The 26,435-nt window shown below is 44.6% G+C and overlaps 1 protein-coding gene across 1 annotated transcript in view; it reads left to right on the forward strand.

The window, feature by feature from the left end:
* GFRAL (GDNF family receptor alpha like) overlaps positions 1–26,435 on the forward strand; it is a 1,025,020-nt gene that overhangs the window by 413,796 nt on the left and 584,789 nt on the right. Inside the window, exon 5 of the mRNA XM_085610866.1 lies at positions 19,693–19,749. Within this exon, the coding sequence (XP_085466992.1) occupies positions 19,693–19,749 (57 nt within the window). The remainder of the gene's footprint in view (positions 1–19,692; positions 19,750–26,435) is intronic.

The raw sequence follows: 26,435 nt of genomic DNA on the forward strand, positions 1-26,435 counted from the left end.
CTACCCCTTAGTGGTCAACATGTTTCTCGCCTATAAAATGTCTCTAATAGATCAGTTGGCGATTCCTCAGGACCTAGTAACTAAATGAAAACTATCTACAGTGTGTGGTGTGGTTCTACATACCACTTCTTCTCTCGGTAGGATGTTTCCCCGGAGAAAAGCAGCCAACCTAGAGTACAAATAAAAAGGATCAAAAAAACAAATCGAGATATTGGTACATGGTCCTATAAATTCCAGTGGGTGTATTTCACCCTACACAACCTCTTTGAATCTATACAAGTGATAAAAACAATGTGATTTCATGCATATTACATTCTAAGTGTACCTTCATTTGTATTTAGAATATAACAAATACAAATTAAAAACCTCTGTGTAACCAGTTAGAGTAATTGAACATCATGGTGAATGAGTATCAGCTCAGTTTCAGGAATTGGCTCACTCTTAGAGCCACTCTCAAAATTCTGAAACCATTACCTACAACCTTTGGTCAAACAGACACCGTCATACATCAGGGACACAACAGATATCCTCTGTGTTATAGGTGAAATAGAAAACATAGGCGGTATTGACCTCCTGGTCACCTTGGATGTGGAACAACTGTATACCAATATCCCACAGAGAGAGACATTGGCAGTAAGAGAATCTGCACTAAGTGAGAGTGAATGGACAGCAGCAACACACATTTCATTCATCATGCAATGTGCCACCCTGGCCTTAACAGAAAACTTTTTTGAGTTTAACAGCCAACACTTCCACCAGTCTCAGGGTACTTTGATGGGGAGTACCTTTGCCCCAAGTGTGGCATGTTTATATATGACGGCATTTGAACAAGAGACCATTCAACATGCGAGTAACCCCTTCGGAGCTAACCTGAGACTGTGGAAGAGGTACATAGATGACATTCTCAGGGGGACATACAGAGATGTGCCAAATTTTGAGAGTGGATTAACACAAAGAACCAGCACTTGAAATTCACCCACACTATATCTGCCACGAACATTGCCTTCCTAGATCTCACCATCAGATTACAAGAGGGTAGGATAATGACATCCCTATACAAAAAGTCTACCGACAGAAACAGCTTGCTACTGTACAGCAGCTATCATCCTGCTACACTGAGAAATAACCTTCCCTTCAGCCAATTTCTAAGAATTAGAAGAAATTGTAGTTCCACAGAGGACTACAAAATTGAAGCAGAGATACTGGCTGACAATCTGCTGAAGAGACAATACCCTAAAAAACAGGTTCACTCTTGCATCAAACGAGCAAGAAACAATAATCGTGAAAGCCTCCTAGAGGTACATGAAGAAGAACCCACTGACATTTTGACCTGTGTGACCACGTACACACCTAGATTCAATCTAATAAAGAAGGCAGTGAACAAACACTGGGCAATTCTGAACACGGGTACACTGTCAATACCCAAACTAAGGTTTGCGTTTAAACGTACCAACAATTTGAAAGATATGTTGGTGCACACTAGACCTAAGAAGAGCAACATCCCTAACCAGAGGAAACTGTGGGATCTCCCGCCCGTGACAGGACACTATCCCTGCGGCTCTTGTACCGTGTGCCCACAGACCAGACACACCAAACAATTGGTTCTATCAGACACGTTTACATGGATGCTAATCAAACACACTAACTGTAACACCCCACATTGTGTGTACATGCTGACATGCCCTTGTGACAAGAGGTATGTTGGGATGACCATGAGATCCGTTAAGGCCAGAATCACTGAGCACAAGAGCAATATTCGTTGCCATAAAACTACCACCAAACTATACACCCACTTCTCTGAACTCGGACACCCCCCAGAGAGTCTACGCTGGGTCATCCTAGAATCCCACCAACAAATAACTAGGCCTTGGCGGTAAATTCCGTTCCGCTCGCAGAATTTGCGGAATTTCGGTAATTTCGCGTTCCGCGGAGAACGCGAAATTGGCCAGAATTCCGCTTTCCGCGACTTCGCGAAATTTTTTCTTGTTCGCGTTCTCAAAATGCGTGTTCGCGAGATATTTCTCCCCGAGCACGCAAACAGCAACTGTGAACAGGAAAAAAGCATCGCGAACAAGCAATTCCGCGTGTTCGCGGAATTTCTGCATGTTCGCGGAGATTTTTTACCGTTTCGCGGAGATTTGCGTAACGCGATTGCGCAAATTCCGCCCACCCCTACAAATAACTAGGCCTGGGCAAAAATTTCGTTCCGTTCGCGGAAATTGCGATAATTTGGCATTTTTGCGTTCCGCGGAGAGCGCGAAAATGTCAAAAATTCCGGTTTCCGCAGCTTGGCGATAATTTGTTTCTTGCTCGCGCTGTAAAATGATACATTCTCGCGCGCGCGCGATCGCCTTACCTGAATCCCTGCGTTCGCCGACAAGTTTTCTTGATCCGGTCGCGTTCTCCATGAGATGTTGTATTGTTTTTAGCCATTTGCGCTGTCTCGCGACAGTTCGCGCCCGCAGTGACGTCATGCGTCGCGCGATCACGTCTTTCTTCTCGCGATCATGCACCGCGAGAACAACTCAAAACAAGATGGCCGCGCCCGCAAGCAACCACATGGGTAAGTTGGCGACCCGCAACCATGCAGAAAATCTCGCGAACATGCCGGAAAAAAACTTCCGCATCTTCGCGATATTTCTGCTTGTTTGCGATAATTTTAAACATTCTCGCGATAATTTGCGAAGGTTAATTCCGCAAATTCCGCCCACCCCTACAAATAACACAGACTGTTTTGTTCAGGATTGAATAAAGGTGGGTTGTTCTGTCTTGACTTAGCAACTAACATCAATCCATAACCATAATTTACCTAGGGAGCACGTGCACTTTGGCACTGATAAGCAGTTGCAAAGTACCCAAAGCATCTAGACCAACAAAAACAGAATACCGCATACAGCAAAAATCACAGGAGGCAGAGGCAAGAGGATAGGAGAAACCACGCCAAAGATTTCAGGTCTAACAGTGATGCACACATGCTGCTCGACATCTGGTGTTCAAAACACACATCTAACCTGGAATTCACTTATTTATCGGCCCCGCAAAACACATGGTCACACATTGACTGCTGCCTGCTTTCTGACAATATTTGCCTGTGGTTGCTCTCCACCAAAAATCTCTCTTGCACACTATCCGATCATTCTCCAGTTCTGGTTGCCTTTAATATTCCCTTTGGTGGCAGTCAGGACCGACAGTGGCACTACCCAACTCTTTTGTCCTTTAATGCCACAGCCCTTACGTATGTCGATTGTGGAATATTTCTTTTATAACAAGGGCACAGTAGCCTCTCACTCCACCCTCTGGGAGGTGTTCAAAGACTTTAACACTGGCATATGCATCTCAAAGCACTCTGGGGTTCTCCTGGACCCGCGCAGGAGCCTTGCATGCCTAGCGGAGACCTTGACCGCTCTAGGTCTCCGAACCTCCGATGGCATTGCTCTTCCCGACGCGCAGTCCAGAATAGCCCTCTTAAATGAAAATTATAATCGCGCAGATGGGGAAGTTCTACATTTGAGCAACAATGCTCAGACATGTTTGTATGGGGAGGGCTAACAACCAAGTGCATGCACTAGCCCGCCTGCTTCGCATCCCCGAGGGGCAACTCATACATCGATGAGCTGGATGTGGCAGGACACCAGCAGACTGCCTCTATTGAAGGTGTCATAGACATCCTACTTCAGAACTACATTCACCTCTATACCTCCTGCCTTACAGGTGACACTGAGGCTAAAGCAGTGTACCTTGAGTAGGTGGCCTTGTTCTGGCTTGTTGATCCTCAACATAAATTTCTCAGTGAACCTATAATCTATGAGGAAATAATACAGGCCATGGACTTCCTGGATGGCTCTAAGGCCCCTGGCTTGTTGAGTACACTGGGGGAGTTCTAGGAATTGTATAAACAAGTCCTGGCTCCAAAACTGCTCACGGATTATGATGAATCCCTAAAATTGGGCACTCTATCGACATCCATGTGCAATGCTGTTATAATGCTCCTCCTCAAACCTGGCACAAACCCCTTATATTGCGGTTCTTAAAGGCCATCGTCATGCTTAATATTGACAACAGTATATTGACAAATTTTCTATCCAATCGTCTCTCCTTACTAATGGATCAGATCATTTCACCTGCAAGGGGGCATTTTTCCCCATATCATCAAATCTGAGAGCCGTATTCTCAGTGCTATATAGAATGTCGCTGGACACACTCACTGCAATTGACCTCTTAGACTCCAAGAAGGTGTTGGACATCTTGGAGTGGCCCTTTCTATGCGCCATCATCTATAAACTAGGGGTACCAGTTGACTTTTCTTCCTTGATTAAACTGCTATATGCACAACCCACTGCATGTCCTAGAGTCAATGGTTTGATTAAGGCACCATTTGCCAAAATGCGGGTCACACGTCCTGGTTGCTCGTTGTCCCCTTTGCTTTTTATACTTGCACTAGACCCTTTCATCCATTACCTCCACAAGAGCCACATTCACCATGGTCTCCATATCAAACCGGGTCCCCTCATTATCTCTCTTTACACGGATGATATTTTGTAATTCGTTAGACACCAGGAGGAGAATTTATCTCCCATCTTGACTGACTTGGTGCGTTTTGGGAATCTATCCAGTCTTCAAATTAACTGGTCCAAATCAGATCTCTTTCCCATAACACCAGCTACACAGATTATCCAGCGTGAATAACCAATGACCTGATGTTACTTGCCTGTTTAATACCTCAGAGTAGTAATCCATTCAGATAAGGTTAAGTGACAAGACTCAGCCATGCCCCTGAAGTTAACACACTGTTGATGCAAATCGATACATGTATTCAGCTGCCTCTTTCAAGGCAGGAAAGCAATTATAAAGATGGTGATTCTTCCCCGATTCCTGTATTTCTGTATCTGTTCCTTAACATTCCCATACCACTCACAAACTCCTTCTTCTCTGCCCTCCGTGGCCTACTCCGTAAACTGATTGGACCTGGCTGAAGGCCTCATGTCTGCTGGGACACCCTGGTGCTTCCCTATGGGGGGGGTTAGAATTCGCCATTTTCAGTTTTATCACCTGGCTGCACAGTATCAGTATGCTCATCACTCATATCATGCTGACTCCCGACTGCTATATGCGAAGCCTGAAATGGACCTCGTGGGCCCCACCCCCCTTGCCTCTCTCCTCCAAAAAGGGATCCCTTTGGACACCATGGCCATTCAAACCCTATCTACTACCTGTTGGGTGTAGAGGAAGCTACAGTGTCTTCTCGGTGGAACCCTCCTATACTCCTCAACCTTGACCTTGGCAGATAACCCATGGCTCGCCAGCTTCTGTGAAACTTTAACGAAACGGACACTGTCCCGTTACGACCTATATACATTTGGACATTTCTTCCTGGAGGGGCACGCCATAACTCACTCCACAGACTGGCGCTTTAGTGCTGCTCATCTCATGGACCTTTTTATTATGCACTGCATACACATTGCATTATGATCCATCATACCCACCTACCCTCTGGTGCCAGAGGATTTCTCCCCGCTGAAACTCTTCTCTATTGATCCAGATTGGGTACGTTTGGTGTCTAAACTTTATCGTGCTAGCATGCCACTACTCCTAGCACACGATGGGAAGCTCCATTGACACTGGAAGTATGACCTTGGATGGGTAAAATATGCGCCGCATGTTGCATTCACCATTGCCCAACCACTAATAAACTCATGCATTTTAAATTTCTGTGGCGTGCCTAGGTGATTCCTTCTGACCAATACCGATACAACCAAACATTCTCATCAGAATGTTCAAAATGCTGTTCACCAGCTCCAGACTTTCTCTACAAAGCTGGGACCTGCATCACTGTGTCACAATACTGGGGGGAGATTTCTTGCAAATTATCCTGTTTGATAGAAACTGATTTAGGTGCAGACACATTCATGGCACTGCTGGGCTATGTGCTGAATCTCCCTAAAAACATTGGACATTTCACCTTACTGACTCTTCTCCTGGCCAATGGTGAGGTTGCGCTACACTGGAGTAAGTAGCTTCTCACCTCCGCCAACAACTGGCTCACCATTATGACACACAGCAACACCACCCGTTAGCTGTCTGCATCTGTACAACCACAGCTCAAATGCAGAACTCAGACACGCATACATCAGGGCTTCCCTCCACAATCACCTGAATACACTTATGGGCCAGGGCCCCCTGCCTCTCCTTACTATCACCCATAACCCTTGCAGGTGATTTTTCACCTGCGATGTATTGCAGGGGGTTCTCCCCCTTACTCCATCCCTTCCAATTGCTCCCCCTTCCGCTTGTGGGGTCCCTCATGGGAGCATAGGAATTTCCTCTATCTTCATTTGGGCGTTCAGACCACCTGATATTAGTGGCCTCACTTTTCTTCCTGATGAGGAATAGTTATTTATTGTTGATACTTTTCCTTTTTTCTCCCCCTTCCACTCCCACTTCTTCATTGATGAGTCAATTACTTTGTTGCAAATTGGTGGCATACCCTGGCTGAATTTTGCCTCCTTCACTTCATTGTTCTATGACAATTCAATAGGCCAATATCACACCATCTTGGTATTTGATACTGCCATATCTGTATGCACGTCATGTTCTTTCTTTTTGGAAAATGAAGAAAAACTGTTTAAAAACAACTTCCTGCAATGTGTGGCATCTAGCTGTCCTATTCTGCCCACTCCCAATATGGTAGAAACCCTCTCTTTGTTTGTGGAGCTTAGAGGTGTGGCTATCTGAGGGCTACACACCCATGGAAAAAACGGTTTGGCAATTGGTCTCCCTTCTCTGCCTGACACCAACCTGTCTACCTGAACAAAAGAGCAGCCCCTCTCATGTGAGTCTACCATTTGCCTTTAAAGGTAGGTTTTAAACTTGCCTTTTGGTCTCACAGCCTGTGTGGCTTTCTGCCAGGGAGAGGTAACATTACTTCCAATGACAGGCCTCTATTGTTCCCAATCATGGAAGTCATTCACATTTCTCCCCAGGAGTGCAGAAGGTTGTCGGGTGGCCAGCAACTGTGAATGGCCACTGGAAAACTTGGGCAAAAGAGTGGCAACTTTCTGAATGTTGGATTTCTTTAAAAGTAACATTAAATTTGTCTTGGGCATCAAGTCATGTTTTATGTACAATTATTTTCATATATTGGAATACCAACTTTAGTAGTTCCATTTAATTGTTAGCACAGCTGAGTTTTCAGTGTGTACCTTGTAATCCCCAATGGAGCTACTAGCTTTTCTGCATTAAAAATTACACTTTGGGGTTTTTATTGTTAAGATGTAAACAAATACATGATCTACCTTTTAATATGCAGCACCCAGCCTTAGGACTTGTTAGAACCGGCGGTCTCTAGTTGGCAGAGGTATACACTTCTGACAAATAGGGACCTACCAACTCTAGTCAGGGCAAGGGGATTACACACTCAGATAACCCCTGCTACCCCCTTGGTAGCTTGGCAGAGCAGACAGGCTTATCTCAGAGGCAGTGTGTTAAGCATTTATGGCCACATACAGTAATAAAGTGAAAACACTACAGATGGACACGACACAGAAGTTATTATAAAAATAGTAATTTTATATAAGGCTTAGCACAAGACCAAATAACGACAAAAATATACCACAGTCTTAATAAATACTCTTTGGAAGGAAAAAGGATAGTTCAAGTAAGGTTTCTTCTTGGCAAATAGTTCTTTAGCAACAAAATTAAGTATTCTTCTGAGCACAGTTCTTTGGCAACAATGTAACCCCCACAGGAGTCACACGACGTCGAGTCTACTATATTCCCAAGGTTCGGCGTCGACCGTGAGGAGCGCTACGTCGAGCATGGAGTTGCAACAGACCCCACAAGTACAGTACCTTGAGAAATGAAGAAAACGATGATCCACGGCGTCGAGATGTCGAGGTCGGCGTCGATCGTGCCTCGGATTCGGGTCGATCTGCAGCGGCATCGAGGGATGTCGGGCCGGAGCAGCGCTCACGGCGTCGAGAAGGGCGTCGAGTCGATGCGATCAGCAGCGGCGTCGGGACGGGGTCGCTTGGAGGTGGAGCCGATACTCACTCCTCACTGGCGTCGATACCGGCGTCGAGACGGGGTCACTTGGAGCCGGGGCCGATACCCACTGCTCACTGGCGTTGCTGCTGGCGTCGATCGGGCCCGGCGGCCGGCGTCGAAGGCTCGGGACACTGGAGCCGTTACTCACGATGTCGAGCTGGATTCGGCGGCGTCGTCGGCGGCGTCGAGACTGCAGATTTTCCCTTGTGTACTGGAAACAACACTTTCCAGCAATTCAGCAATTCAGTAGATGGTGAAGTCCTTTGGCCCTGTGACTTCAACAGGAGACTGGCACTCTTCCAGCCCTTGGAGATTTCCTAGCAAGTGTTCAGAGAGTACACACCAAGTTCCTCTCTCCTTGTTCCTTGGCAAAAATAAAGAAGCAGCTTTCAGGTTCCTCCACAGCAAAACAGCACTCTGGCAGAAAGGGGAGGTAAGTCCTTAGATCAGCAGGCTTCTTGTCCTTGGTACAGGTTTCCTTGTCAGAAGTCTTTGGTTCAGGGGTCCTTCTCTTATACCCCTTTTCTCCTTTGTTTCCTTTGTCCAAGCAGGGAAATTCCCCCCATCTCAGGTTCGTTGTGGGTGTTGCCAGGCAGAGGCACCTGGCCTATTCACTGAGCAGGGCAGAGTCCTCAGCCGCCCAGCAGGAGGCGGAGCCAGTATTGTCACTGGCAGGAGCAGGGCTATCAGTCGCCCAGCAGGAGGTGGAGCCAGTATTGTGTCAGGCAGGGCAGGCTACTCTTCCCTCACTCTATGTGTAAATGCCTCATTCACCCCACACTGACTCATTCAGACCTCTGGAGCCACCCAGCCCCTGACACACACACCAAACCAGCAGAGACCGGTGGATAGTTGGACAAGAAAATAGCCACTTTCTAAAAGGGCTATTTTCAAACATAGAATTTAAAAACCATCCACCCTAAAGGGTGTGTTATTAAATTCTGAGTTCAGGGATACTAAACTCGACCTGCTACCATGCTCCCTGAGTCAGATAGATTATAATGGAGTTAATAATCAGTCTGCCCAGTCTGGCCTATTGGAGGCAGGTAGCCCTTCAATAGTGAAAAACGAAAATGGCTGTAATTCACTATTAGGTCATGCCACACACATCAGGGCATGGCCTACCTTTTACCAACAATGCACCCTGCCCTAGGGCCTACCATAGAGGTGTCTGAAATGTGGCAAAGTGAAGGTTTAGAGACTGGCAAGTAGGTTTCCTTGCCGAGTCGACATGGCAGTCAGGGACTGCACGCAGGCGCTGCAGTGGCAGGCCTGAGACACATTTTACAAGCTGCTTCTGTGGGTGGCACAACCAGTGCCGCAAGCCCACCAGCAGCAGTCAACTTACATGCCCTTGGCACACGCAGTGCACTAGACTAGGGTCTGAACAGTAAGTCAACCAAGCCAATCATGGTAACACCAATCAATGTAACAATTTAACATAGGGAGCACTTGCACTGTGGCACTGATCTGCAGTGGCACAGTGCCCAAAGCAATAAACCAGCAAAAACATCGTAAACAGAGGAGGCAAACAGAAAACAATGGAGGAGAGACTCATGCCAATGATGCCAGGTCTAACACGTGTCCCCTCCAGCTGAAATGTGGGGAGAACTACCCTTCACCCAGGGAGTCCTCATCACTAAGGCGGAAAAATCTGGACAGACCGTCAGCATTGGCGTGATCTGTACCAGGGCGGTGTTCCACCGTAAAGTCCATCCCCTGTAGGGAAATGGACCACCTCAACAGCTTTGGGTTCTCACCCCTCATCTGCATTAACCATCTGAGGGGCCTGTGGTCTGTCTGAACCCGGAAGTGAGTCCCAAACAGGTAGGGTCTTAGCTTCTTCAGCGCCCAGACCACAGCAAATGCCTCACGCTCTATCGCACTCCACCTTTGTTCCCTGGGAAGTAACCTCCGGCTGATGAAGGCTACAGGTAAGTCTCGGCCCTCCTCATTCATCTGTGCTAGAACAGCCCCCACACCATGCTCTGAAGCGTCTGTCTGGACAATGAATTATTTTGAAAAGTCGGGTGCCTGGAGGACCGGTGCTGTACACATTGCAGTTTTCAGGGTGTCAAAGGCGTTCTGACAGGCGTCAGTCCAGATCACAAGTCTCGGCTGCTTCCTGGAAGTCAGCGAGGTCAAGGGGTGCACAATGTTGCCATACCCCTTGACAAACCTCCTGTAGTAACCCGTGAGACCCAAGAAGGCTCTCACCTGAGTCTGGGTTTTGGGCGGTTCCCAAGCCAGGATGGTATCTATCTTGGGTTGCAGGGGGGCCACCTTGCCGCTCCCTACTTGGTGCCCCAAGTACACCACTGAACCCTGCCCAATCTGGCACTTACTAGCCTTGATTGTGAGGCCTGCTCTGCGCAGGGCCAACAACACTTCCTGGAGGTGACGCAAGTGTTCCTCCCAGCTGGCGCTGAACACTGCTATATCATCCAGGTAGGCGGCGCTGAAATCTTCCAGCCCGGCCAATACCTGGTTAACCAACCTCTGGAATGTGGCAGGGGCATTCTTCATCCCAAAGGGCATCACACGGAACTGGTAGTGCCCATCTGGTGTGGAGAATGCAGACCTCTCTTTTGCCCCATCAGTCAAGGCGATCTGCCAGTACCCAGACGTTAGATCAAACGTACTAAGGTACCGGGCAGCCCCCAACCGATCGATGAGCTCATCAGCTCTGGGGATGGGGTGCGCGTCAGTCTTGGTGACCGAATTGAGTCCTCGGTAATCCACACAGAACCAAAGTTCTGGTGAAGCACCAGGCGCTGCAGCCTTTGGGACCAAGACCACTGGGCTGGCCCAAGGACTGCTAGAGGACTCAACCACCCCTAAGGCAAACATCTTGGAGACCTCCTCCTTGATGTATGCTCTGACCTTGTCAGTCACCCTGTAGGCCTTGTGCCTCACAGGAGTGCTGTCCCCAGTGTCCACATCATGGACACACCACTGAGTGACACCAGGGATTAAGGAGAACAGATCAGGGAATTGTACCAACAGATGGCGACAATCTTGCTGCTGCTCAGGGGTCAGTGTGTCAGAGAGGACAACACCATCCACTGACCCATCTTTTTCTTTTGCACACAGGAGGTCAGGAGGAGGCTCACTCTCCTCCTCCATCCCAGCATCTGTGGCAAGGAGCATGCCCACTTCGGACCTTTCTAAGTGGGGCTTTAACCGGTTGACATGCAGGACCCTTAAGGGGTTCCTGGGAGACTTCAAGTCCACCAAGTAGGTGACATCGCTCTTTTTCTCCACAACCTCAAATGGTCCAGTCCACCTGTCCTTGAGCGCACAAGGTTCCAAAGGGGCCATGACCCAAACTTTCTGACCAGGTTGAAGCTCAACCAGAGTGGAATTCTGATCGTACCACCGCTTCATCTCTTCCTGGCTGGCCTCCAGATTTGCCTGAGCAAGATCTCTGAAGCGTCGAGTCTGGTTCCTAAAGGCCAGCATGTAGCTATATACATCCTGGGGAGGTTTCCTGGGAGATTGCTCCCAGCCTTCTTTAACCAGACTCAAAGGTCCTCTTACCGGGTGACCATACAAAAGCTCAAATGGGCTGAACCCTAGAGACTTCTGTGGCACCTCACGGTAAGCAAACAGCAGGCATGGCAAGAGGACGTCCCATTTATGCCTCATTGGTTCTTCAAGACCCATGATCATGCCTTTTAGGGTCCGGTTGAATCTCTCAACCAGCCCATTACCTTGAGGGTGGTAAGGAGTGGTAAACTTGTAGGTTACCCCACACTCCTTCCACAGAGACTTCATATAATTCGAAATGAAGTTGGTGCTCCGGTCTGACACCACCTCTCTGGGGAACCCCATGCGGGAGAAAACACCCATCAGTGCCCGTCCCACCACGGGGGCCGTCACTGTGCGGAGAGGGATGGCTTCCGGGTACCGGGTGGCATGGTCCACCAAGACCAGGATAAACCTGTTGCCCATGGCTGTCTTGGGGTCCAGTGGCCCCACAATGTCAATTCCCACTCGCTCAAAGGGGGTACTGACGATGGGAAAAGGTTGGAGGGGAGCCTTCTGCTTCCGCTCACTTTTCCTACTTGCCTGGCAAGTTTGACAGGTCCTACAATGGATATCTGAATCCCTTCTCATCTGGGGCCAATAAAAATGGGTGACAAGCCTGTCATAGGGCTTGTCCTGCCCCAGATGTCCAGCTAACGGAACGTCATGAGCCAACCCCAGTAGGAAGGCTCTGAAGCGCTGGGGTACCACCAGCACACGGGCTGACCCAGGCTCAGCAGCCTTAGGCTCGCTATACAGGAGGTCGTTCTCCCAGTAAATCCAATGTGATCCTGACTGATCACCTGTCGTTTGGGCTGAGGCCTGCTGCCTCATACCCACAAGAGAAGGGCACACTTTCTGTTCAGCACAAAATTCCTCCCTGGAGGGACCACCATCCTGCTGCCAATGGGTCAGCTCGGGCAGGTCTCCCAGTTCGGCCACTTGTTCTCCTGTCGGTTCCAGGGCATCCCCCTCAGGGTCTGCTCCCTCCTGGACCGCGGGAACGATGGGGGACGGTTTCCCGCGCCCCCTGCCTCTTCTCTTCACGGTTGGGACCTGGGCCATACTTTCAGGCTCCGGGCCCCCATCAACACCCTTACTAACTGACATGGACCGGGTGGTCGCACACACCCACTCAGGCAGACCCAACATTTCCAGATGCAATTTTCTCTCCACCTTAGCCCAAGGGGAGTCCTCCAAATCATTGCCCAGGAGACAATCAACAGGCATGGCGGGCCTCACAGCAACCTGAAGAGTCCCTGAGACCCCCCCCCCACTCAAAAGGAACTTGAGCTACCTCACACTTACTCTGTGAGTTGTCAGCAGCTACAATGGGGTAGAATGCATGAGGGACCACCTGCTCTCTGGACACCAAGTGACACTTGACAGCTGTCACACTTGCTCCGGTGTCTCTGAGAGCTTCCACCCTATGGCCATTAATGGTCACCCACTGCCTATATTTTTTAGTGTTATTAGGCAGAGGGGTTGGAGGGACCATTTCCACGTCTCCTAAAGAGACCAGGGACATTTCTGCGGGACCCCACCCACCGGGGGCACCCATCTCATTCCCTCCCAGGGCTACATTTGTCACCTGACGAGGGGTGCATGTGGTGGTGCATTGGAATCCTTCATGGGACACTGGGGATCATAATAACGGTGTCCCACCTGCTTACAAGCGTAGCAGGTCATGGGGCCCCTTGGAACAGGTTTACCTGTCGGGGCCTCTGGCTTCTTTACAGGGGGAGGTTGGGAACCCTTCCCTTGGTTCCCTTGGGGATTACTTTGGGGCCCTTTCTGAAACTCCCTCTGTTTACCCCTGTCCCCCCCACTCTTCTGCTGGGGACCCTGCCCACCTTTGGCTGAGTCTCCCACTGGACCCTTGTGGACCCTGGTACTGACCCAGCGGTCCGCCTCCTCAGCAAGTTTTCTAGGGTTAGATATCTTGCTATCAACAAGGTGCTGGCGTAGCTCTGGAAAACAGTTATTAGACAAGTGCTCCCAAGCAAACAAATCATAAAGAGCATCATAACTATCAACCTTGCTACCCTTTATCCAACCATCCATGGCTCTGCAAAAAAAAGACACATATTCAACCCACGTAGTACCAGGCAACTTCTGACATTCTCTAAAGGTTTGTCGGTACTTTTCTGGAGTTAAGCCATATCTCAGCATTAAAGCATTTTTCATATGAGTATAAGACGCCCTTTCCTCTTCAGGCATGCTCAACAAGGTATCTCTCCCTTCATTTGTAAAGCGGCTCCACAACCCCGTTCCCCAATCTTTCTCAGGGACCCGGTGGGCCAACAATGCTAACTCATATGCTTTAAACCATTGGCTAATATCTTCATTCTTACTGTAATCTTTGATCACATCCTTAGGAAAATAAAACCTACTTTCTGCAGGCATAGATGGAGCGCTGCCACCAGAGGGATTCACCTCTAAACTCTTTTCTTTAAGTTTCATCTCCCTCAACATCTTCTCACGTTCAAATGCTAATTTCTCTCTCTCAAAATCTAATCTTTCGCTCTCCATTTCAGCTTCTCTCAGGCTCTTGGCTTTTTCCAATTCCAACTGCCCTCCTAATTTAAGTTTTACCATTTCTAACTTGTACCCCCTCTCCCTCTCCCTGTCTTCTAATTCTTCAGGGGAAAGGCTCCTAGAGGACGCACTACTGCCTGGAGATGACACTGGCCCACCTGTGGGCTCTTCCTCTTCCTCTTCTTCTTCCTCTTCCGGTACAACCACCGGATCAGAGGGATTTCTGGCCTCTAACCAGGCCTTCAGCGCTTTGAGGAAGCCGTCTTTCTTTGTGACACCTGTGGTAGGAACTTTAAACTGCTTTCAAAATCCTTTTAGATCTTTTAGCGTGTAGGAATCTATCTTCTCCTTATCAAATTCCCCCACAACATTCTCCACAGGTGTAGCAGCTCCGGCATTCTCCATGGTCAAAACTGGCAGTGTTTAAAAAAATAAGTTCCAGGAAAGCGGAGAACAAAAATAGAATATCCTACCAAAACAGACTGTGGCTGCGTTATGGTCTGCTTTCACTATGTAGCGTGCACTAATCACTGCACATGAGTCATAAATGCAAAGTTCAATCCTCACCGCTGACCACCAATGTTAGAACCGGCGGTCTCTAGTTGGCAGAGGTATACACTTCTGACAAATAGGGACCTACCAACTCTAGTCAGGGCAAGGGGATTACACACTCAGATAACCCCTGCTACCCCCTTGGTAGCTTGGCAGAGCAGACAGGCTTATCTCAGAGGCAGTGTGTTAAGCATTTATGGCCATATACAGTAATAAAGTGAATACACTACAGATGGACACGACACAGAAGTTATTATAAAAATAGTATTTTTATATAAGGCTTAGCACAAGACCAAATAACGACAAAAATATACCACAGTCTTAATAAATACTCTTTGGAAGGAAAAAGGATAGTTCAAGTAAGGTTTCTTCTTGGCAAATAGTTCTTTAGCAACAAAATTAAGTATTCTTCTGAGCACAGCTCTTTGGCAACAATGTAACCCCCACAGGAGTCACACGACGTCGAGTCTACTATATTCCCAAGGTTCGGCGTCGACCGCGAGGAGCGCTACGTCGAGCCTGGAGTTGCAACAGACCCCACAAGTACAGTACCTTGAGAAATGAAGAAAACGATGATCCACGGCATCGAGATGTCGGCGTCGAGGTCGGCGTCGATCGTGCCTCGGATTCGGGTCGATCTGCAGCGGCGTCGAGGGATGTCGGGCCGGAGCAGCGCTCACGGCGTCGAGAAGGGCGTCGAGTCGATGTGATCAGCAGCGGCGTCGGGACGGGGTCCCTTTGAGGTGGAGCCGATACTCACTCCTCACTGGCGTCGATACCGGCGTCGAGACGGGGTCACTTGGAGCCGGGGCCGATACCCACTGCTCACTGGCGTTGCTGCTGGCGTCGATCGGGCCCGGCGGCCGGCGTCGAAGGCTCGGGACACTGGAGCCGTTACTCACGATGTCGAGCTGGATTCGGCGGCGTCGTCGGCGGCGTCGAGACTGCAGATTTTCCCTTGTGTACTGGAAACAACACTTTCCAGCAATTCAGCAATTCAGTAGATGGTGAAGTCCTTTGGCCCTGTGACTTCAACAGGAGACTGGCACTCTTCCAGCCCTTGGAGATTTCCTAGCAAGTGTTCAGAGAGTACACACCAAGTTCCTCTCTCCTTGTTCCTTGGCAAAAATAAAGAAGCAGCTTTCAGGTTCCTCCACAGCAAAACAGCACTCTGGCAGAAAGGGGAGGCAAGTCCTTAGATCAGCAGGCTTCTTGTCCTTGGTACAGGTTTCCTTGTCAGAAGTGATCTGAGTCTTTGGTTCAGGGGTCCTTCTCTTATACCCCTTTTCTCCTTTGTTCCCTTTGTCCAAGCAGGGAAATTCCCCCCATCTCAGGTTCGTTGTGGGTGTTGCCAGGCAGAGGCACCTGGCCTATTCACTGAGCAGGGCAGAGTCCTCAGCCGCCCAGCAGGAGGCTGAGCCAGTATTGTCACTGGCAGGAGCAGGGCTATCAGTCGCCCAGCAGGAGGTGGAGCCAGTATTGTGTCAGGCAGGGCAGGCTACTCTTCCCTCACTCTATGTGTAAATGCCTCATTCACCCCACACTGACTCATTCAGAGCCACCCAGCCCCTGACACACACACCAAACCAGCAGAGACCGGTGGATAGTTGGACAAGAAAATAGCCACTTTCTAAAAGGGCTATTTTCAAACATAGAATTTAAAAACCATCCATCCTAAAGGGTGTGTTATTAAATTCTGAGTTCAGGGATACTAAACTCGACCTGCTACCATGCTCCCTGAGTCAGATAGATTATAATGGAGTTAATAATCAGTCTGCCCAGTCTGGCCTATTGGAGGCAGGTAGCCCTTCAATAGTGAAAAACGAAAATGGCTGTAATTCAATATTAGGTCATGCCACACACATCAGGGCATGACCTACCTTTTACCAACAATGCACCCTGCCCTAGGGCCTACCATAGAGGTGTCTGAAATGTGGCAAAGTGAAGGTTTAGAGACTGGCAAATAGGTTTCCTTGCCGAGTCGACATGGCAGTCAGGGACTGCACGCAGGCGCTGCAGTGGCAGGCCTGAGACACATTTTACAAGCTGCTTCTGTGGGTGGCACAACCAGTGCTGCAAGCCCACCAGCAGCAGTCAACTTACATGCCCTTGGCACACGCAGTGCACTAGACTAGGGTCTGAACAGTAAGTCAACCAAGCCAATCATGGTAACACCAATCAATGTAACAATTTAACATAGGGAGCACTTGCACTGTGGCACTGATCAGCAGTGGCACAGTGCCCAAAGCAATAAACCAGCAAAAACATCGTAAACAGAGGAGGCAAACAGAAAACAATGGAGGAGAGACTCATGCCAATGATGCCAGGTCTAACAGGACTCAATAGTCCTGCTGTATGGTTGGCTTATATATATTAAAAGGGAGGGTTGGGCTTTACCATCAAATTAAATGGCAAATTCAAGTTAGCGTTTTAAAACTACTCTGCCAATTCGCATTGGGAGTCTATGAGACATGTTTTCAGGTTGTCACATCCAGGGTGGCACACCAAGTGGTGCAGCCCTGGTGGGACAGTTTAAATTACAGGCCCTGGGTACCCCTTGTAATATATTCTAGAGGCTTATAATTAAGTATGGTTATACCAATTGGGTATAAGCCAATTGAACATACACTTTTAAGGGTCAGGGTACTGGCACTGAGATTGGTTTGCTGGCCTCACTGCACTCTCAGAGTTGAAAAACCAACAACATCAAGCAAAATCTTGGGGTTGATCATAAAAAAGAGGCATCTTCTTACACAGTTTGATTCTTCATTTTCTTGGGGCCACCTACTCAGGTTGAAGACGCATCAACTACTTGGTTGTATTGAAACTGTTATATGTTTTGTACCTAAATTGGAACACAAACCAGTGAAAGAGATAGTATAGTGGTACAGTAACACCGAAACTCTTCAGAGGGCTGAATCTCAGGGCCCGATTCACAGTACTAACTTAAGACAAAATCCTATACTTACTACCATTTTGGTATTCACAGAAGGCACTTACTCATTTTGGTATTCACAGAAGGCACTTACTCATTTCGGTATTCACAGAAGTTAGGAGTCCTAACTTTAGGACTCCTAAATGCCTTCTGTGAATACCGAAAGTCTTAAAATTAGGATTTTTCTCAGTTTAGTAGTAGTATAGTTAGGACTCCTAACTTTAGGACTCCTAAATGCCTTCTGTGAATCCCGAAAGTCTTACAATTAGGATTTTTCTCAATTTAGTAGTCCTAAATTTAGATTTAGGACTACTAAATTGAGAAAAATGCTAATTTTAAGACTTTCGGTATTCACAGAAGGCATTTAGGAGTCCTAAAGTTAGGAGTCCTAACTATACTACTACTAAACTGAGAAAAATCCTAATTTTAAGGCTTTCGGTATTCACAGAAGGCATTTAGGAGTCCTAAAGTTAGGAGTCCTAAATTTAGGACTACTAAATTGAGAAAAATCCTAATTTTAAGACTTTCAGTATTCACAGAAGGCATTTAGGAGTCCTAAAGTTAGGAGTCCTAACTATACTACTACTAAACTGAGAAAAATCCTAATTTTAAGACTTTCGGTATTCACAGAAGGCATTTAGGAGTCCTAAAGTTAGGACTCCTAACTTCTGTGAATACCGAAATGAGTAAGTGCCTTCTGTGAATACCAAAATGAGTAAGTGCCTTCTGTGAATACCAAAATGGTAGTAAGTTTAGGATTTTGTCTTAAGTTAGTTCTGTGAATCGGGCCCCCTAATTTTAAGACTTTCGGTATTCACAGAAGGCATTTAGGAGTCCTAAAGTTAGGAGTCCTAACTATACTACTACTAAACTGCGAAAAATCCTCATTTTAAGACTTTCGGTATTCACAGAAGGCATTTAGGAGTCCTAAAGTTAGGACTCCTAACTTCTGTGAATACCGAAATGAGTAAGTGCCTTCTGTGAATACCAAAATGAGTAAGGGCCTTCTGTGAATACCAAAATGGTAGTAAGTTTAGGATTTTGTCTTAAGTTAGTTCTGTGAATCGGGCCCCATGTTTTTACGAAGGTTACTAAGTGCATCCCGGGCACCACCAATTTACATCTGCCGCTCAGAGATGGGGTTGGATTATCTGGATGACAAGAATAAAATAAGTGCCTTGTTATGGCTGAGAATCTGCGACTAGCCAGAAGCAAACTTTCCATGTGCTATTCTAAAGGATTGTCTGCTGCTTGATGCTGGCTAGCTTATGTGAAGCAGGCTTTTAGAACTCTAGATTTTCCTGAATATTTATCTAGCCCTAAAATATTAGTCCATGCTTCTAAAGATTATGTAAAGTGTTTTCTTTATACTTATTGTCAAAACATTTCTATGGAAAGGAAACAAAAACCCCACACTAAAGTATCATGTGTTAAGTGTATCAAGAAGTATGAAACAGTTTTTGATCCTGATTATAAAGAAAGCAAAATTATAGAATATAAAGTTAGAGTTCTCTTTTTAACAACAGTTGAGGTCAAAATCAATTATTTACCCTGTAATTAACTATATTTGGTGCATATTGGCTCTGAGTAATAATATGTTACGGTAAATAAGCTGGGCAATACCTGAGAAAAATCATACTACAAGAGTGGGCAAATGATTTATCAATGTTGGGTTGAAATGAACTTTATTGTATATGTATGTTTAATAACTTGTATTTTTTTAATCTTGTTTTATTTGCTATATAATTACATGGCTATGATTTAACAAATAAAGGATTGTTGACTGACTGATTTAAGTGAAAATTGGTATTTCAGGAATATGCTTAATTCAGCCTCTAAATAAATTTTTCCCTCACATAGAGACCAACTTATGCTGGTAATATGATTGAATTGAGAATGGAAACACATTTTGCAAAGAGGACACAGTATTCCATTGTGCCATACTGACAAAAAATTACTTCAACGTAAATGCCAGCTCCTCTCGCAAGTGGTGCAAAACAAATCATAAATGAAAACAAATCTAAATAGTGAAATAAAATGAAAAAAAGTTTTCATTGATAACTATGTCACTCACTTTAGTATGCTTATTTCCTTAGGTAATAAACATACACAAACATCCTTGGAGTGGGAAAAAAGCAGTCTTTCAAAACAAAGTAAGTTTAAAGTTGCTTGTACATATATTACGTCGCTGATATTAACATACATATGAATAGTCTTCATTGTTAATACAATTAAAATAAATGTAGCACATTGCTTTATTTCAGCTAGAGGTGTGTTCACATTGCTCTTCTAAACTTTTCAAGAACAAATTATTCCATGTACCCCTGCTAATACATTATTATTCCTGTTGGGCCTGATACAAGACATATTTTGGTTAGCATTATTTAGAAAGTGAATTATTGGTATAGATGTCAGCCCACCATCAGTGATAATGTACCTAACCTGTTAATTCCAGTCAAAGGTTTCAGTAATTTAAACCTCAGCTCCACCCCTGGTAGCTAATGCACAGAGCAATCAGGCTTAACTTAAAGAAATTGTGTAAGGAATGCGGCAATAAAAAAAACAGTTAACAAGTCAAAGGCACAAAACCATAAAAATAAAGGTTTCTTCGTAAAGAGTCAATAAAAGGTGATGAGCCAATGATAGTCTATGGTTGCAGTTGAACAGGAGCAAGCATTGATTTCAGGCTGACTGTGATGCAGCACCTGTCAGATATAGCAAATAGGTTTGTCCAGGTCAGAGATCTTACCTTGGGAATTAGTCCGAGAAATGGAAGTCAGAATTCTCCAGCGGGATAATGTTGCAGATGATATCCAAGAAGAGTTCTACGAGGCAGGATAGCCATTGGACGGGGTCCAGCTTAAGCCATTGGTTTGGGGGCAAAAAGCTCTGAGCACACATAGACAAACTTTGCAGCCAGAGATGCCCTCTCATTGGCTGGTTAGTTTTTTGCACCATCACCCAGTCAAGATTTCTATGTTGAAACTCTTTTTCAGAGCTCAGAATCATCCAATGGGATAAGGTTACAGGCTGTATCCAACAATGAGTTCCACAAGACCCGACACCTTCTCACGAGGAACCTCTTAAATAGATTTGCTGCTGCGGAGAAACTCCAAGCAGGAGAAACACGTTTGTTTAGCTCAGCAAAGTCATGCCTTGGGCAGATCGGCTTGAATGGCTGGTCCCAACATTCGAGAAGTGTCAAGAGAGAAGTCAACGTAGACGCAAACAGGGATCCCAGGACCTCTGGAACAGAACAGCACCTAGGATCAAAACTTACTCCAGCAGAGGTCACTACTAGGGTCCACTTCAGGTGAAGTTGTCACTAGTCAGCTGGGCACTTCAGGGAGAAGGCCACTTGCAGCTTAATGTATGTCTGTAGCCACACATAAGGTAAATCAACTGATGCTTGAAGCCTACTTCTTTAGCTCGGGTACAAGTTGGAGCATGTCCATCTCTTCCGGCCTCTTCTCTGTTGTCAAACAGCCAATGCAGTTATTCTACTGTTGTTCAACAGGTCCAAAGAGTTGTCTGAGGACATTTCCTTGGGATGCCACCTTTATGCTTGGCATCATCTAGTAGGGGAAAGATACAGGGCTCCCTAATACCCAATGAGGTAAAACTTCCCAGGTACAACATTGCTCTTTTTTGCAGCAGTTCCTGTTTGCCCTACTTCAAACAATCACACAGAGCACCTTATTCCCAAACTCCAAGATCTGAAAACCCTTCTCCCCTTGTGCAGAGCATGTGTGCCCACTCAGCAGTGTGGCCATGGTTGTGAGTAGTCCCCTCCTCTGTGGTCATTTAAAACCGATTCTGGTGGTAGTTCTTCTCCCACTGGGTTTGGTGACAGCCTGACTATCGGGACACAGGCTGTTTTTTTCATTGTATCCCCTGACATCTTCTTGTGACAGTGCAGGTCCCTTTGAAATTAATTTGAAGTTAATTAAGGTATTGAGCTCACCCCCAAAGGATATTTCTACAAGGGACAGAAATCACCTTCCCACACTAAGGCCATTGTTCCTACTCTAAGAGCAGTTTTCACCCCTCATCAATAATGTCAACTGCTGGCAAGTCAAGTTAAATAGGCATGCAGGGGTTTTAGGCAGGAAAAGACAACTTTATAAAAAGTTACTTTTCCTAGATATTTATTAAAAATCCAAATTTACCATTGAATAGGATTGTTAACAAATATTGAAAAAGAATGGTTGAATTAGTTTTGTCGCTGATCCCATGTGTGATATCCAGAATTAATATTTCAATCTGTACTCCACTTTTTGTTTTATAGAGCAGTAAGAGCGTTCAAGAATTTTATAGAGCAGCCAGAGCTTTTTAGGGACTAGTCACTGCAATGAGATGGTGACACCGCGTTTCTACATATCCCATTTTTAAATACCATGCACCCTAGCGTATTGGCTAAAAGACCTATATAGAGGTGAAAGGAAGTGTTTTCTCTGTTAAAAGGGTTATTTTGACAGGCCAGGCTGTTGGCTAAACTGTAATGGTCATGATTCAGTGGTAAACTTAAAGCCATACTTTCTAACTAGTCACTCTATTGTATTACACAATAAACTGTGGTGTCCACAGGTGGCATTCAACTTTCCAGGAAATGGTTGTACTTTCTATACTATATAATATGGATGTAAAAGAGAGGTAAATATGTGAATCAGAAATGTGCCAATTTCTGCATGTGTTAGGGATCACAGCTCATAAGCTTGGTGCTGGACAGGCATTCCCTGTTGTATAAAGTCTGAAAACCAGAAAACCAGTACTATTACTATAAAAGAACAATGTAATGCTATTATACAATGTCACAATGAGGCGGGAGAAAAAGCAACCCAACAAATCAAAACAATGCACCAATAAAACTGCAGCTCAGTGACGTCTGCAGAACTCACTGGCACAATAAAACAATGATCACAACATCAACACAGAGTACTAAAAAACACAAATAAAACACTTTAACAACACAACCAATTTACACTTACAAAAGATCATGGCATAACAGTACAATTGCACTTTTTAAAATGTATTTTTTGGGGAAAGAAAGGAGATAAATCAAATCAATATTACTTATAATTAATACATGAATAATAACGTTTGTACATTGAATTAAAAATCAACTCTAATGTGGACCACAATTGCATAAAGATCCATATAATCAATATTTCATCCATAAACATTATACTGAAATTGGCCTCCAGTTGTTATGAAATTGCCTTTGTCCCAGTGCACCTTTGATACAAAGAAAATAAGTTCCTAATTCCTTTTAATGTCAGAATAGTCCCCAGCTATTAGTGACACAGGGAATAGTGCTTCAATCAACTCTATTGCAGTGCATATGCGGCCTATAGTTATAACTGCAAAAATAAATGGAGCATACTTATTGGGAACATTTGTATCAGATAACATCAGTAATGATCACATCATATGTGAGAAGAACTGGAAGTAGTTTGACAACAGGAGTTAGAAAGGTACCAAAGAGCAAGCAATTAACACACATATGTAAATCTGCAGGTTTTAACTTATAAATGGAAGACCTGGATTGTGTAAATAATTTATGTGAAGTATAATTAAGTCAGTTGAATACTTAATACTGCTCCAGTTTTAAGTTTGCGCATTTAAACGGGTGATGCCCACCACAAATTATCTTTTAGCAGAACTTTTTTTATTTCTAGTGCTACCTAATAACATTACTCTACTACAACACAGTAAAAGTCAGAAAACAACAAAGCTTGGGTTCACAATTGCACAAAAATAGCATACCAACAAAAAAAGAAAAACACAACACTTAAATTAATGTATGTTTCTCTGTTGGGCTGGCATGGTTTCTATGTTGTGTTGGAATGGTAGGATGTAATCTGTTTTTGTCATTTTATTGCCGAAATTGTCCTCTAATATGGTTGTGCTTTTCATTATTTATTATGATGTTTTAAAACATTGATATTTTGACATGTTGCAGGATAATATGATGGTGCTTTATTTTGTGGTGCACCGCTATACTGTTATTATTTTTGTCTTTTATGTTTGTAGCAACGTTTTGGGGAGGGGAGTTTTATATAGCGTGAACTAGACCCAAAAATGTCAGAGCGCTTTACATGAGCACCAGTTGTGTTACAGAAGGACACAATCCTTCCTTGTGCATGTGCTACTGTGTTATACTGTGCTGGTTTGTTTGCTGAGTTGTGCTCTTTTGTTTTTTAAGTTTAATTATGTTGCTTTTTGTTGTATCTTTGCTGAGTGATTCTGTTCTATTGTTTTGTTCTGTTTTGTTGGTTGGTTTTGTGTTCCAGTATTGTGGTGTGTTTTTGTACTGTTTTGGTGTGGTTGCTGTTTTGGAAGTTTGTGTTTCTGTTTTGATTTGGATTGTACTGTGTTTGTCATGTGGTGTGTTATATTTTGCACAACTGTCTTGTTTTACATTGCATGCTTTGTTGTTGAGGTGTGGTTTAAGGATTGCTGTTGTTTTGTTATTGTGTTTTGGTATTATTGCATAATTATGTTTTGTTATATTGTGTTGTTATATTATTTTTTATATTGATATGGTGTTGCAGTGGAATTGTACAATCTAATCATTGGTGTTTTAAATGTCAACAATTGCTTCTACATTTCCAACCAAGAAAGCATATTGCACTATATGACTAGTGAATACGCCACAGATACAACTCTACACTTTATGATATTAGTCAGCGTAAACCAGTATCACAGACCACCCCTTCAAATTCCACTTTCAAAATCTTGCTTTATGTGATCTGGCTCCTTGTAATATACATGCGAAAGCCTGGTTTAGATGAATGCATTGCAATTGCAATTTCCTCATATACCGGTATAATATGGTGTACTATTCTGCAGGAATATTTTTGTATGAAATAGTGGTATACACAATGTGTAGATTGTCTTCTCAGTTGAACTGATGCTGAACTTTAGGCAACTTATTGTTTTAGTATTCTAAATTAACAAGTACATACATAATCCTGTGGGAAAAGTAAATGCTGAACAAGCAAAGCATATAATGTACTCACTTGTACCACATTACTAGACCTGCCTTAGCAAAATGTAATGACCTGCGGTCTTTTAATCATCAACTTGACTAAAGAATTGTAAATTTTGTTTGTGTAAATCAAAGTGATTGAACATAGTCTTCATTTCTCCTTTACCCTTGCTTGTTTGCTCCTAATGTTGTGAGTAGGATATACTTACATATTTTATAGGAATAATGTAGTTTGACATTCATATTTCAGAAAAAAACACCAAGGCTAGATCATGGGGTCTGCATCATTTATGCTTTGGCACTCTGCCCTTTGTTCCTGCAGGTGATGCAGGTTGGTATTTTTGAAAGGTGCTATCAAACCCCTTCTGTAGGTCTGAGCATGCACCCACTCTAACACTAAGCAGGCATTTGATAGAGGATGCACCTTCATTTATATGTAGGTTGACCCATGCCAATTTGGAATTTATTTAATCAGTCCACATGGTGCCCTATTACTGAAGTCTGAACAACAAGACCTGAGAAGATCTGTTTAATACATTTTAGAAACAGTCAACGTTAAAGTAGTATTGCCCCAGATGTTTGTCTTCTTTTGCTGAACCTGTTTTTGCTTGCCACAGTACTCTGCACACTTTACTCTTGCTAAATAGTGGTACAATGCTTGTGCTCTCTGCTCTAAACATGTTAGAATTGGGTTGTTTCTAATTGGGACATTTAATTTACTTGTCAGTCTCTGGTATATGGTACCACTTGTACTGAGGGCATAACAATTAAATAGTACTAGTAGGCTGCAGCACTAACTATGCCTGCCAGAAAGTAGCACTTTAACACACATCCAGAACTGCAACTGCAACCTGGATGTGCAGTTTAAAACCAATATTTAAACCTTGCAGGATAGACCTTCTGCCAGACCTAAGCCTAAATTTTAATGCTTATAAGTTTTCATCCCTAAAATATGGAAAAGCCATAGGGCAGGGTGTGTGGTATTTAAAAAGTAGGACATGTATATGTAATCTTTTACAAGCCCTGAAAGTGAAAAACCTCCAATGTCATTTTTCACTGTGGCATGTCTGGCTATCCTATAGGAAAACATTGTGCTACACTATAAAGCCTTAAGGTGTACACATTTGGTTTGGGGGCAGCTAGAAAAATGGCTCAAGTACTCATTTGTATAGTAATTTAAAGTTCAACCTAATGGTCAGGGAGAATTTTATAATACTATTTTGGAAATTAAACTTTTAGAAAGTTGTTATTTTTCTGTCTAAAATCAAAAGCTATTTCTGCCAGTGTCCAGCTGCCACCTGACCCACGATGCCCCCCCCCCTGTGGTGAACTGTGTATTGTACAAAGGGATTTCGGTGTGGGAAGGGAGACTCCTCTCTTGACAGGATGGCCTGAGGGAATGTGCACCAAACCTAGTGGGAGTAGAGGAACTGACATGAATTGACTTATTGGGTGGGCAAAAGCTTGTCCTTGCTGCCCCAAATTTAGTAATTCCCAAAATGCTTTATTAGAAATAAGGTGCAGAACGTACATTTAAAAATTAAATGTGTTAAATCAAAAATTTGTAATAGGCAACCATACTTTAGGCTTGTAACATTGCAATGAAGCCTAGATTCTTAACTTGACCTTACCGAAGGATTCGTGAAGAAAAATATGAAGACATATTTATATTAGACTGCTTGTGTTTCACATTAAATGGCCATTCTGTAAGATGTGTTTCCTCTCTTTGCTGCAGATTTATTAGCTAATGAATAGACACTTGCTTTTATTAGACAACTGATGGTAAGGTGTTCGCTGCAAAAGTTGTGGATGACAGGGAGGATGAATAACTGAAAGAAGCTTGGAAAA

The sequence above is a fragment of the Triturus cristatus genome, chromosome 6, assembly GCF_964204655.1.
Source record: "Triturus cristatus chromosome 6, aTriCri1.1, whole genome shotgun sequence".
Lineage (NCBI taxonomy): Eukaryota > Metazoa > Chordata > Amphibia > Caudata > Salamandridae > Triturus > Triturus cristatus.